A 13,482-nucleotide genomic window follows, 5' to 3' on the forward strand; every position below is an offset into this window, starting at 1 on the left:
GGAACTGGGGTTCAAGAGCTGGAGGTCACACAGTTGGGAGTATACAATGTGTCAATATTGCATCTACAAGACAGCACTCCTGTTTCTTGGCTATTAGCCTGATAACTCGTTACACTTCCAGAATTCCACTGGCAAAAAGTTGGTGGATATATCTGTGGGTTATATAGATTTTTGTGGTGACAGCACAAAAATGCTGCTCGACCACTAGATGGCAGCCCAGAACTTTGCCGTTTTTCCCATCTCTTTGTCTCCATCTAGTGGTCATCTCAATTTCTGCACCCCAATCTGGTAATTCTTACACCAGCATCAGTTTAACACTCTCATAGCGGCCCAGATTGTCTTGAAACATCTGATAAACCAAAGCACGCCAGGTCACCAAAAGAACAAGAATCACCAGAAACATTTTAATGTTTCTTCAGAATAACACCTGTGTGGTACACACCAGCTTTCCTGTTCTTCCAGGCAACTGTTCCAAATTCAAAGTGTCCAACAGTTGGGAAACAGACCACCAGTAAATGAGAACGAGGAGGAACAGCACCTTTTCAAAATGAAAAACGTTGCGCTGTAAAAAAATTCCCTGATTCCCTGCCATTACAGCTGCAGGTGAGTACAAGTGAGCCATTTACAGGCAGAAAGTTGACTTCCACTTTATCCGCTATACGTAGGGACGGTAATATCTCACTTTCCAGCGCTTGGATCTCACCCGGAAAAAAAAGAACATGATCATTAAAAATAAAGATGATGCTACATAAAGAACTATGCACAGGCTCATGTCGATGTTGGAGAAGCCAATTCCCAAAAACGACACCGCCTGCTTCTCTTCCTTATTGACAGCTGACTCAGCTGCCCTTTTCCCTGGGTCTTCCTGCTTGGCTTTGGACCTTGAATCCAAGGGCTTTTCTGGATCTTGGCCCTTGTCCTCCTCCCTTGGAGGTTCCTTCTTAGGTGCCTCTCTCCCACCTTGGGGGTCTCGTTCATCGACATCTGCTTCCTCGACGTAGGTCTCCACGATGTTGTGGCTGCCATAATGCTGCTTCAGGAACTGGAGCACCTGCGTCTTGTTCCAGGTAGGGGCGCTTTTGGCCTCTCTGTGGCACGCAGGGCAAAGAGCTGGGGTGGGCCACTGCACTTTGGGGAATTTGGGATCTTCACTCAAATCGCCTATTGAAAGAGGAGGGAGAGATGAGAAACATCAGGGAGCTGCATGATTTTAGGAGCCCTCATTAATCAATTGGCTTCAGACAAGCCAAATAAGGACAACATTGATTTGTGATCATTTATCATGGGCCTCTTTATTTACCCAGAAACTTGTGGCAAAGACCTAAAAAAAGTCAAGGCAATTCCATCCTAAATACTTCTGGCAAGTTGTTACGAAGTGCAATAGTGATCTAAACAGCTTTTTTTTTAGCTCTTACCTTATACTCCAATGCTTGCTTGTTTTCCCTCCCTCCCTCCCCCTTCCTTCCTTTGTATGTCTGTGTGTGTGTGGGTGTATGTATGGATATAAGTACAGGTAGTCCTTGCTTAGCGACCATAATTGGGACCAGCAACTCTGTCGCTAAGTGATATGGTTGTTAAGTGAAACATCATGTGACCATTGTCAGGTTCGGTCAGCACGAGGCTTCAGGGAAGCACGGGGCTGCAGGGAAGCTCGCAACCAGACCACGCGGAATCCACCGGCGGTAGCTAGCGGGGAAAAGAGGAACCGAAAGCGCCGCTAATTAACGAGCCACCTGCGGCCAGCTAAACAGGAAAACCGCAGCGGAAGCTTTTAACTATGAACTGATAACGGCGCGAGCAAGCAAGGAACGGGGCCGCAGGGCAGCGAAACAAGATCGCAACGCAGCACAGAACCCGCGGGTCTGCACGTAGCAGGGAGGGACCAACCCAGCCGGAGGGGGACTGGCAATCAAGGACAATGGACTCTGACCGACCCTGCCATCATGAACGATCAGGGGGGACATTGGGGGGCCTAATAGCCCACAGCCGCAACGCGATCACGAGGCGGGAAAAAGCGCGGGAAGGGGGGAATATAACAAGTGATGCAATTGTACCAAGCCAGTCCTGGCTTTGCTTGTGACTACTACGTTACGCATGAGTAAACCTTCTTTGTGAACCACACGTGTCACGAGAGTTTCTCTGTCGAACGGGGCCAATCTCACAACCATGACTTCTGATTTTACTGCTGTATCCTCCATTGACTCTACTTGTTGGAAGCCACTTGGGAAGTACACAAATGGTGATCATGTGATTGCGGGACACTGCGACGGTCATAAATGCCCACCAGTTGTGAAGCACCCAAATGCCGATTGCGTGACTGCAGGGATACTGTGCAGGTCATAAATGCAAGGACTGGTAGAGTTACTTTTTCAGCGCCATTGTAATTTCAAACGGTGGCTAAATGAGGCAGTCAGTAAGCGAGGTCTACCTTATTATGGATTTATATGTCTGTGTCTGTATGTACACTCAATCCTCGTTATCTGCACATTCTGTTTCCGTGGATTCGCTTATATGCTTCTATAAAAGTGTAACCCGTTTTTCGTCAAACATGCGGTATGTGGCCATGCACAGTAGGGAAAAAAGTCTGAGCACCTTACCGTGCAGTGTCAACACGAGCTACACCAAGGGAAACTGTTCTCGTTCTTGTTAACAAGTCTTCTGATAACAGTTCACATGTTCTCACTAGGATTAATGCTTCAATTTCCACAGTTTCTGTTTCTGCAGGGGGGTTTCAAGAACGTAACCCACGCAGATAATGAGGATTGAGTGTGTGTATGTATACGTAAAATATGTACAGCCCTTTTGGAACAAAGGTCACATTTGCTACAGCACCCCCCACAAGGGCTGAAGGGACATGGCCGATGACATCATTGTGTCACCAAGCAAGCATGTCCAACCTTCTCAGCCTGGTTTTGGGGAGATCAGAATAACAAAGCATAAACTTTCCAATTGTGAAAGTGGAACATGAAAAAAAAGACAGACACCTTTGAATGGTGCATCTGGAGACAATGATTATGAGTTCCGTGGATTGCAAGAAGCAATTAGTCAGTTAGTCCTGGACTAAATAAAGGAGAACGGATTGCTTGAGATGACCAGCAACAGAAACTCACATTCTGGGCATGTAATTCAAGTGGATGATGGACTAGAAAAAATACTTCTTGGCAAGACAGTCATACCTAACTAAATAATTTGAGGGAGTACTCCCCTATGGGAAAAGTCAGCCCAATTCAGGGATGGGGCTGCAGGATTTTTTGAAGGATGAAATGGGACCCCTAAGCTTCTGCATATCTAAGAGATGCCCCTTCAAATCCCAAACAAGCAGAAACAAAAAAGGGGACAAGGATTTTGTACCCCATCCATTGTGGAGATATTGACTCCACCCACCCTGGAAGTGCTTCTGAGGGTCACAAAATGGGTGCTGAGGACCACAACTGGCCCATGGTCCCCAGACTGCCCATATCCTGCAGAGAACAACCCAAAGTTTAAAAGTGAACATAGCTATTACCAACACAGAGAGCCAGTTTGGTGTAGTGGTGAAGGCATCAGGATAGAAACCGGGAGATGGTGAGTTCTAGTCCCACCTTAGGCACAAGCCAGCTGGGTGACCTTGGGCCAGTCCCTCTCTCAGAGCCCTGGGAAGGAGGCCATGGCAAGCCACTTCCAAAAAGCCTTGCCAAGAAAACCGCAGGGACTTGTCCAGGTAGTCGCCAGGAGTCAACACTGATTGGGAGGCACCCCCCACCAAAAATTTTACCAACACAGGAGAAGTATTAAAAGTGCCAGGTTGTCCCGGAATACTACCTGCCAGTCGGGCATTCACAATATTGTGCTTCTCCCAGAGCCACAGCACGGCTTCATCCCAGGTCTTCACAGAATCCAAAGACAATCTGGCCATCTCTCCGAAGTGCTGCGCACAGGCTCGGCAGCCAAAGAAATCCTGGACGTATTTTTGCATGATCTGGAGAACCACCTGTGGATTGTCTTCAAAGCCTGTAAGCAGCAATGGACACGGGCAATCAACAAAGGGTCTGTAGATCATTCATTGGCGGGACACAGGACGCACACCTGCAATGTCTCAGGTTCACCTCTGGCGACTCCAATTCAAAGAACTTAAACCCTCCCCACCCCCCCTCCTTCCTTTCAAGAACTTTTATCAGCCATTAGATTAACTGCATTTCGTCCTGAGTGTGTTTTTCTTTCACGTTTGTTACTTTTTGCTCACTTGTTTTTAATCTGAGGCTAGCTGCCCAGCATTGCAACTGTTGAGTTGGGCAGCCTTAAATAAACAAACGAACAAATATGATTCTGTACTTTTCCTTTCTCTGCCCAGGGCTGGGAAGAGACAAGGGACGTAACTCTAAGCAAGGGCGGAACTGATTTCTTGCTCCAATGTTCCTTTCGATCCACCTGCTTGTTCACGTGACGTACTGCTTACCTCTGTGGAACAGTGATCTTGGACTGATGGCTTTTTTCCCCTAAAAAGAGTTCATGGGTTATTAATCCTAGCTTGCCCTGAAGTGCTGTGATTTTGTAAAATATCAAGGCTCTGAATTACACTCAACATGGCTGTTCCATCAAGAGAACACACACTTTCAAGAGACACGGCAGTCCCCAGGCATCTTTTCCACAAATATTTCCTGAAAGCAGGGATACCCAAGGAAGTAGGTATCAGTGTGTGGGAGGGAGGCATATATTTGTTTCATAGAAAGATCTGAAGGCAAATGGGGCAAACTCACTTTGGGAAACAGAGCATTTGGGTCAGAATGCTTCAAACTTTTCCTCTGAATTCTCAGTAATTATCAGGAAAGACACTACTGAGAGGCTATTGTATGTGTCTTTCTTTTATTAGCCCAGGACTGTACCTTCTGTAAACACATGTCATGTCTCTTGATCTAATCCTTCCTTTCTCTTTCCTTGCAAAACTGCTGCAATTCAGGATCACTCTAATCTTTAAAATGGGCAAGAACCATAAAACTCCACCTGTGGCTGGAAGGATTAGGGGCTCTTTAGGAGACGGGAATTAAAGCAAGCAATAAGGAGAGGAAACCTTCCAAAGAATAATCCTGCTGCTTCAGCCTGACCCAATTCTCCTGTTACAAGAAATGATCATATCAAAAACAGGCTGGTTGAAATGAACACACGGGCATCACGCTGAGCTTAAAAAATGGGTTGAAACTTTCAACCTGGTTCCAAAGGAGAAAAATTGGGTAAGAACTGACCCAGCTTGAACTGTGTTCCAGCTGTAGCTCAGGAGCTGGAGAAGTTTCTGAGCAAGTTCTGCTCAGCAGAGAACTTAATGAGGACGCCCTTCACTTTGCAAGCCAGACACACAGACGCTCTTTCCTTTTTATATGGATGTTGGTTGGGGTCACAGAACAGAAAGCAAGTCTCCAAAGCAGGACAGTATTCCAGTGCCCACAGCCTGGAATTTTGCAGACTCAGTGCAGCCTCTGGATTTCTAAGATATTATTCCTAGATTTTCTGAAGAGGAGGATCCATATGATTTGCAAAATATAAAGGAACTAAACTTTTTAAGGTACCTATGAAACAAAGAGGTAGGGAGAAACAACATTCATTTGCTAAAATGGGGAAGGGAGAGGTAGGGAGACAGAGCTCTTAAACTGCAGCAAATATTGTGCAGAGATAGATCTTGTGCCCTTCTATGTTGGGGGATTCATAAAACATGCTGAATCCCGTTACTGAATTAACTCATAAAATATCAAAGCATAAATGAACAACAGACTGCTTTCACATAAAGCACCTTCTCCATATTAAATCTAACCAAAGTTAACATGCTATGGGAAGCCAGATGCTAGGGCTTTGATTAACCAGGTTAAGTGGGTTACATGATCCCAGAAATTGGCTATCAAGCCCTGGACCTTTAAAGTGAGCTCTTAAAAATGAAAATGTGAATTTGATAAAGAAGTGTTTATAGATCTTAAACTATGAGGAATATTAGGAAGGAACACCGGGCTGAAACTTCCTGCTGAGGACAAACTTGACAGCAATCTGGTTTTGCTATAATGAACCACAGTAAATGTTGCACAAAGCAGAAATTGGGGGGGGGGGCAGTATTTTCCTTCAGTCCTCTGCAAGACATTGCTGGAGGTGGGGGGGAATTCCTCAGAATATCAGTATGTTCCATGACACTGGAATGAACAGTGTTATTTGCCAAGTGCTAGGACGCTACCTGGAAAAGGCTGTTTGGTCACCTAACGATAAAGCAGCTGGGGTGCCATTTAAATTCCCCTCCCTGCCAGCCACTCTTGACTCACAGAAGCATTAAACCTCTTTTCCTTACCTGTGTTGAGCAAGGCCCTGGGCTGTGCTGCTGCTTGAACCGTTAGGGTGTGGAAGAGCTTCCAGAAGGCACACGTATAACCTCGCAGTCTCAGCTGGCTGCCCTGGCACTCGACCCACTGGACGCGGCTGGGCAGAAACAGCCCTGAGATCTAGAAAGGGCAAAAGACCTGCATGAACTTACATTCCCACGCACCCCAAGACCAGCAGAAAGGTTGTTTAGGCAGAAACCTGTTGTAGCAGGGCTGACCCCTATGGTGAATTTTTAAAAATCCTGGCCTTGGATAACATCCCGAGGGATTCATCTAGGCTAGAACTTTTTAAAAAGTTGAGCTAAACCCCAAACAAACCCACCACTAAGGGTGTACAAACCCTTCCACACCTGGGCCATTCCAATTTTTAAATTTTTTAAAAATTCTAATTTAATCTTTCCATTTTAATTCTGTAAGCTGCCCGGAGTCACCATGTGTAAGCGGGCAGCTATATAAATTTGTTTAATAAACAAATAAATAAATTCTTCACACAGAACATCCAATTTGGGGGAGGTCTGTGCCCACTTGAATTGTGTGTTTGGACCAGCCACAGGCCCGAAACATACATTTGGTCTGGACAGGGATCTGGAGCACATGTGCTCTGGGCCACAGCGTTTCAGGGCAGAGAGAGTGGGAAAAAGTCAAGACTAGGAGTGTCCATGACCAGGCGAGGCAGAGAAAGGCAGGCACTGAAAAGATCGGGGAAGGGGAAGGTGGGTCAATTGGATATACTTTGCTGGGGTTCAGGGGCAGCGGTGGCGGAGAGCATAGAAGGAAAGGAAGGAAATAGAAGATATAGAAGAGAGGAGGAGGAAGAGATAGAAATACAGAGGAAGCGAAATTGAAAGGAGGGGTAGGCAGGTTGCCACCCCCTTGAATTCAACTATGGCAAATCCAATCAGCCCACTTGATGTTCCAGCCCCTTACCTCCTCTCACCTCCCCTAACCCCGTCTTAGCTTAGCCTCCTCGGCTCTTGAATTAAAGGGCTTTGCATCAAATTGCCCACTTGCCTACCTGTTTCCCCCTAGGAGAGGTGCAGTGGTGGGAGGGACAAAGACTCTTCCTTTTTATTCTAAAGGCCCCCGGGAATTTGTCTCAACCAAAATGCGCCAGGATTCAGTGTGACTGAACTGCAACCAGCCTGGAAGGGTTAGGCTGAACTTTGGAGCCACAGTATGCCTGTTTCTGATCCAAAGCAAAATATATTTTCCCTTTCATGGACCCGCTGGAAACCATGTGGCTCCTTAGCGTTATCTTTGGACCATGATGGTGGGCCAGTAACTTGGTGCATCGTTGTTTTCAACCTTACAGCCTATTTGGCATCCCATGAACTTTTCTCTGCAAGGAAACAGACTCTTCCTTCCCCTCCAGCTTGCATCCTCCCTGCACCAACCTGCTCAACTTTTAGACCGAGACCTAAAACTCCCACGGAGAGGCTCAAACAACAGCTGCAGAAGAACGAGCCAACAACTCCACTTCGGTCCGCCCTGGCAACAGGGGCCCGGACGTGGCCCGGCAGGAGATGCCGCTAGAAATGGAGATGCTGCTAGAGGCTGCTGATGCTTGGCAGGAAGGACTGCGGGACATCAAGCAAGTAGCGTCTCCCCACAAACTCCTGCTTCCGTGTCTTTGCCTTCCCCTTCATCTTACCCCAAACGGTGTAAGTTGGATTCAAAAAGAAGAATCCAATAAAACCGCTGAAAAGCTATGAATATACTTCAACAGGCAGGAGCTGCAGAAAATGTGCATTACCAGGCTGGTGGCTCAGACTCCGCCCCCCCGGAGCGTCTCGGATTGTGGCTGCCCCCCTTTCCTTCTTCTAGTCTCCAACCAATAACTAGCAGGGGCTTGCCTGCATTTTGTTGTTCAGCAGGTCCAAGATGGCATCGTAGGGGATTCGCTCCAACGGGAGGCTGAGCAGCCACACTTGTAAGGTCTCCAGTGACTTCATCACGGGTTGACGGCCGGGAAAGAGCTGAGCAAAACACCAAGTGAGAGACATGCCTTCAAGGACTATTCTCAGAAAGGTATCCCAGTCACTGCATTTGAAACTTTTTTCCTTCCCTGAAGACTCCATGGGGTGTGTGTATGTGGGGGGGGGGAAGGGGGGAAGACAACTAAAAGGCAGCACAACCAAGTTTCATGATCAGTCAAGTAGCAAAAGCTGAAAATAAAGTCAACCGGAATAACTGAGGTAGAGGTAGTCATTTCGTCACTGCCTTGTTTAGCGATGGTTCACAGTTACAACGGTGATGAAAAAGTAACTTTATAAACAATCCTTGCATTTACGACCTTCACAGGTTGGTAAAGCGAAGGAAAGCCAAAGTAAGATCATAAGCACAGTCGCAGTTTCACACAACCAAGTTGCCAGTCCCAACTGTGGTCGCTAAACGAGGACTACCTGTATTCTGTTTAAAATGGATTGGCTGCAGAGGACAACAAATACACCAAGCAGGGCTGTTTCTTTGTGCAACTTACCAAATAGCAGGAGATTATCTGTTTTTAGGGGTATATTGGCTGTAAGACTCTTGATAACTAATAAGAGGATGATGGGCCCTATTTGGGAAAAGCTGCCCAACCTTCTGGGATAGTGAACTGCTTACTGCAAGACAGCAATGTTAGTTTCTTGCAATCAAGGCCTGAGCTTCCCTTTGCCAAACTCAGGGAACTCTTGATCCAATTCAGCTTTATCATAGTATTCCCTTCTCAACTAAAAAAAAAATCCTCTCTCTGAAATATTTTTATCCCCGTATGTTGCCAAAACACCAATCTACCTATTTATCACTATTGACTTATCTGATTTATCTTTCCATCCAAGCAGGATGATCCAGGGGCTTTCCAATGCAGATATATATATACAGAAAACAGAATAATGAACTAAAAATAGTGCAATTAAACACACTCCTTACAAAATTACAATCCTTAAAAAAAAACCCTATTTTTAAACTGGTTTAAAGCATGTGGTTGAAAAGGCCTACTTTAACTCCTTTTCTGAAGACAGAGAGGCAGTGCCACTTCTGATGGAGTGAAGCAAGTTCTGCAGCTTGGAAACAGTGTCCAAGTGGGGTTGTCTAGAAGAAGGTCTCTTCTGCAGATCTTAATGCCTGGACAGGCTCACCCCAAAATAGGAGATCCCTCAAATATTCAAGTCTTAAGGTCAAGTCAGGAGTCTTAAGATGAAAACCAATTTTCTAACCCAAGTTGGCAGCTTTTAAGATGTGTGGACTTCAATTCCCAGAATGCTGGCTGGGGAATTCTGGGAGTTGAAGTTCACATATCTTAAAGTTGCCAAGATTGAGAAACACTGTACTAAACACTGTTTTGAAAATCAATGCATGTTTTTAACAAACCTTTAGCAGCTGCCTTTTGTACCCCTGACAGCTATGGAACATTTGTTCCCCAAACCCTATTCACGTTCTCACATTTGAGGTATCTACACCTCTGATTCAACGGTTAAAACATTTCCCTAGACATATTGATTCTGCAGTCCCAAAATCTAACAAGCTGTAAGCTGCTATCGGCTAGGGAAAAGCAACAGATACACCACGAACACAAAAAGGCACTCTATTTTTAAACACGTTCTATCTATCTGCGTGAAAAAAAAATGCATCTGAATCAAGGAACAAGGAACTGAGTGGCATATACTTTCAGGAAGACTGCCAGTGGCCAAAAAAGCCATTAAGAGCAGAATCGATATTTGTGTGTGGGCACAAAGCATCTTTCTGCTAGACCTGTAATCTCTGCTAATATTACTCAGAGATGTATGGGTCACATCATCACATCGTCCCACCCCACCCCTCCCTGTATCTCCCAAAGAGGAACAAGAGTGAAGAAAGGTTCCAGATGGAAATGGGCTAAGTCTTAGAAGATCAGGACCGAAGAAGACGTCCTATCACCAGGCATCAGTCAAGATGGAAATACACTTTAAAACTACCCACTCCAGACATAGTGAACTGCAGCCCCATAAATCGCAGGCACCACAGCAATGGACAGTGTGGTTGAGGATGATGGAACCTGTAAACCAACATTTCTAGAAGCTGGGAAAGGCCGGCATAAGCAGAACGTAATTTAGGGTTGCCATTCAAACTCTGTAGAGTTTGCCTGAAAAGAAAGTTCTGCCTTCTTTACTTTAGAAAAGGCAAATGTGGTGTCTGTTTTGTTTTGGTAATATTCAGGCAATACTCCTTCCCCAACAGACACATTCACAAAGGATTATTAGGGTGGGGGAGAAAAAAAAATACAGATAAGCACATTCACTGATTGGGCGAGAGCTACACAAAGACATTTAATCAGCCCATCAAAGCCTCTCTTGGGAATAATACAACCAAGAATTTAATACCACCTTCTTAAATTGCCAACTTCTTAAACTGGACTTTGCAGTCATGAGGATCACAATATTTCTAGGTAATTTTTACCAAACAACAAATATTTGAGTGCATTGCATATGTTTGGTGCCATTAAGTCAGCCTTGACTGATTATTTCTCACCTTGCTGAAGCTGACGTTAGCCTGTCTTATTAAGAACAATAAAGTGGACAATTAAAACACTTAGGGTAGGACCATTCTTAACTGCAGGAGTTTCAGCATCTTTTTATTTAATATCTATATCTTTTTAAACGTTACAGCTTCTCACTTTGGAGGACAAATATTACATGCCAGAAGCTTACTCATTCTCCCATACAGATTACACACCAGGTCAACCCCATATAAAAATGCTCATTTCCCATCCTTCCTTATAAATATAAGATTTGTGTTGCATTTCATGCCAAAAGAAGGCAACTTTGGTGTTGCCATGAGGTCTAGGAAGGGATCAAAGGCTACATTCTGATCCAGAAAAAGCCAGGGTTTATCATTCTCTCTCGCTTTTATACACACTCACACGCACACATGTGTATGTGTGTATGTATGTATGTGTATTTATATATATCCCTTTCTTATACTGCCCTAATCAATTGACCCTGGGTGGTTAAGAGTAAAACATAAAACAACGATCTAAAACACAACACCTGCAGGCCAACATCGCCTGGCTAGAAATGGCTGCCCAACCACCATCAGCACCCATCAAATGGCCACTTCCAAAGGAGGGTCTTAGGGGAAGGCCAAGAGTGAAGGAGCTGTTGAATACACTGAAGGTGCTCTCAGCATTCGGTTAAGATGTCACGTTGCCCTGATTAATCCCCAGCTTTGGAGGGCTGGTGGGCTTCTCTGGAAATCTGAGAACATCTGGGGGACACTCTCACAGGTGAGCTGCTAGGGATGGCATGTCTACAGCAGAATGGCAGCAGTGGGGACATAATGAGTTATTGCTGAGGACCGGAGTGCAGGTCATGATCGGGAAGCAAGAGACCCCTGGGAGTTTTAATGCAAGAACTGAAGTACAGCATCATGTAATTTCCAACTCTAGTTTATGAGTGAGTTCGTTAAGGTGGAGGGTCTTTGAACATTTCAAATCTCCTGCAAAAAGCTTTTGAATCTCCTGCAAAAAGGACTGAGCTATCATGTATGAGATCAGCTACTAACAAATTCCTTTCCCATCTCTTGGTTGTTCATGTCTAACATGCCCCGTTGATGTCCCAGCCTCTCCACAATCTCTCACCATTATAACGTACTGATTTACAACAATGCTCTGATAATGTTCTTTCCTTCTGGGCAGGTGGGCACATTTCCACCAAAATCCCAGGATGCAGTTGCTCTAAGGTTTTCTAAGACAGTTTATGAGCCTAGAAGCATTTCCTCATGCAGTCCAACTTGGAAAATGGACATCTTCCCATTTTTTAAAATTGAGTTAATTTAATCTCTCTCCCTCCTCCCTGGAGGTGTCAAGGGAGGGGTCTGTTGGTACAGTCCCAGGGTTTGTGAAAAGCAATGGGAAACACAACTGCATTTAAAGTTCTTTAAAAATTAGCCTCCCTTTCCTGTCACGTTAGCACGCAGCTTCTCAAAGATCTGTTTTTTAAGCAGGGGAAACTAGAAATCTACAGACAAATAATAAAGCCCCTTTATTCTTCAAGTATGATTCAAAGCAAAGGTAAAATATACTTTGTAATTAAGGAGGGAGAGAAGCAGAAAAATCAATTCTTTTTGACATTTAATTATGATTGCATTTAATTTTGAATCATTATTAAGTTTTTAATTATTATTAATGTTCTGCCCTTGGCAGGCCCCAGCACACATTTCCAGGCCAACATGGTCCTTGGCTCCAGACTCTTGTACAGCTCTGCACTAGAGCCTCAAATGCCACCCCTGTGAAAATTCTCACTATAGGAAAGGGCACTGAAGTCTCTCAAGCGGGCTAAGCTCCAGATGTTCTGGCCATTCTTGGTTTGTCCTAATGGAAGCACGCACACCACCAATACACCTTCTCTTCCAACCCACAGCTTATTCTACACAACTTGTTCACCTTGAAGAGTGACAACTGCACGGTCATTTCTATTTTATGATCACAGCACTAATGTTAAAACATCACATGCATAAGAAACTCATCTTAAAACTAGGGAAAGGGTCCAGCAGATCAAAGACTATTAACATCCAGAATCTCTTATTGCAAAACACCATAAATATTGCCCATTTGGGATTCCTTTTTCTTTTTTTAAGTCCTGCCCCAAGACTTTTTTCTCCCTGCAAGAGCTCAGATTCCTATCTTCTGCAGAACTGTGTAGAAATGGAAACTGGAACAGGCTTTTTGCAGTAATTGGCCACACATATATTTTGTGCTTTTAAGACAGTCTTCACTCCTAGGGACCGCCTGGACATGTCCCTGCAGTTTTCTTGCCAAGATCTTGGAAGTGGTTTGCCATTGCCTCCTTCCTAGGGCTGAGACAGAGCGACTGGCCCAAAGTCACCCAGCTGGCTTCGTGCCTAAGGCAGGACTAGAACTCACAGTCTCCCAGTTTCTAGCCCAGTGCCTTTAACCACTACACCAAACTGCCTCTCCATAGAACAGCTGCTCTTAACACAGAAATTATCCATTCTACATCAGTCTCTTCAACAATACAAATGATTTAGCAGAATCCACAAAGGTTTTCCAGAAAGTTGTATCCTCTATAGTGTTTTATATAAGACAATATAGCAATATAGGCACACGTCTCCTTGGCAAAGACTAGTTTTCAGAGGCCTGTAAAAATGTGCTAAGACAGGCAGCAGTGAAAGT

The 13,482-nt window shown here is 44.8% G+C and overlaps 1 protein-coding gene across 1 annotated transcript in view; it reads right to left on the bottom strand.

Moving 5' to 3' along the window:
* Positions 1 to 390: 390 nt before the first annotated feature.
* Positions 391 to 13,482, bottom strand: part of QSOX2 (quiescin sulfhydryl oxidase 2) — a 29,372-nt gene continuing 16,280 nt past the window's right edge. Inside the window, exons 9-12 of the mRNA XM_007438150.3 lie at positions 8,186 to 8,308; positions 6,302 to 6,452; positions 3,802 to 3,990; positions 391 to 1,161 (exon numbers count right to left, since the gene is read on the bottom strand). Of these exons, the coding sequence (XP_007438212.2) occupies positions 656 to 1,161; positions 3,802 to 3,990; positions 6,302 to 6,452; positions 8,186 to 8,308 (969 nt within the window). The 3' untranslated portion in view covers positions 391 to 655. The remainder of the gene's footprint in view (positions 1,162 to 3,801; positions 3,991 to 6,301; positions 6,453 to 8,185; positions 8,309 to 13,482) is intronic.

The sequence above is a fragment of the Python bivittatus genome, unplaced genomic scaffold, assembly GCF_059951505.1.
Source record: "Python bivittatus isolate LINGU-HERP-01145 unplaced genomic scaffold, Pbiv_v1 ctg000160_np1212, whole genome shotgun sequence".
NCBI lineage: Eukaryota > Metazoa > Chordata > Lepidosauria > Squamata > Pythonidae > Python > Python bivittatus.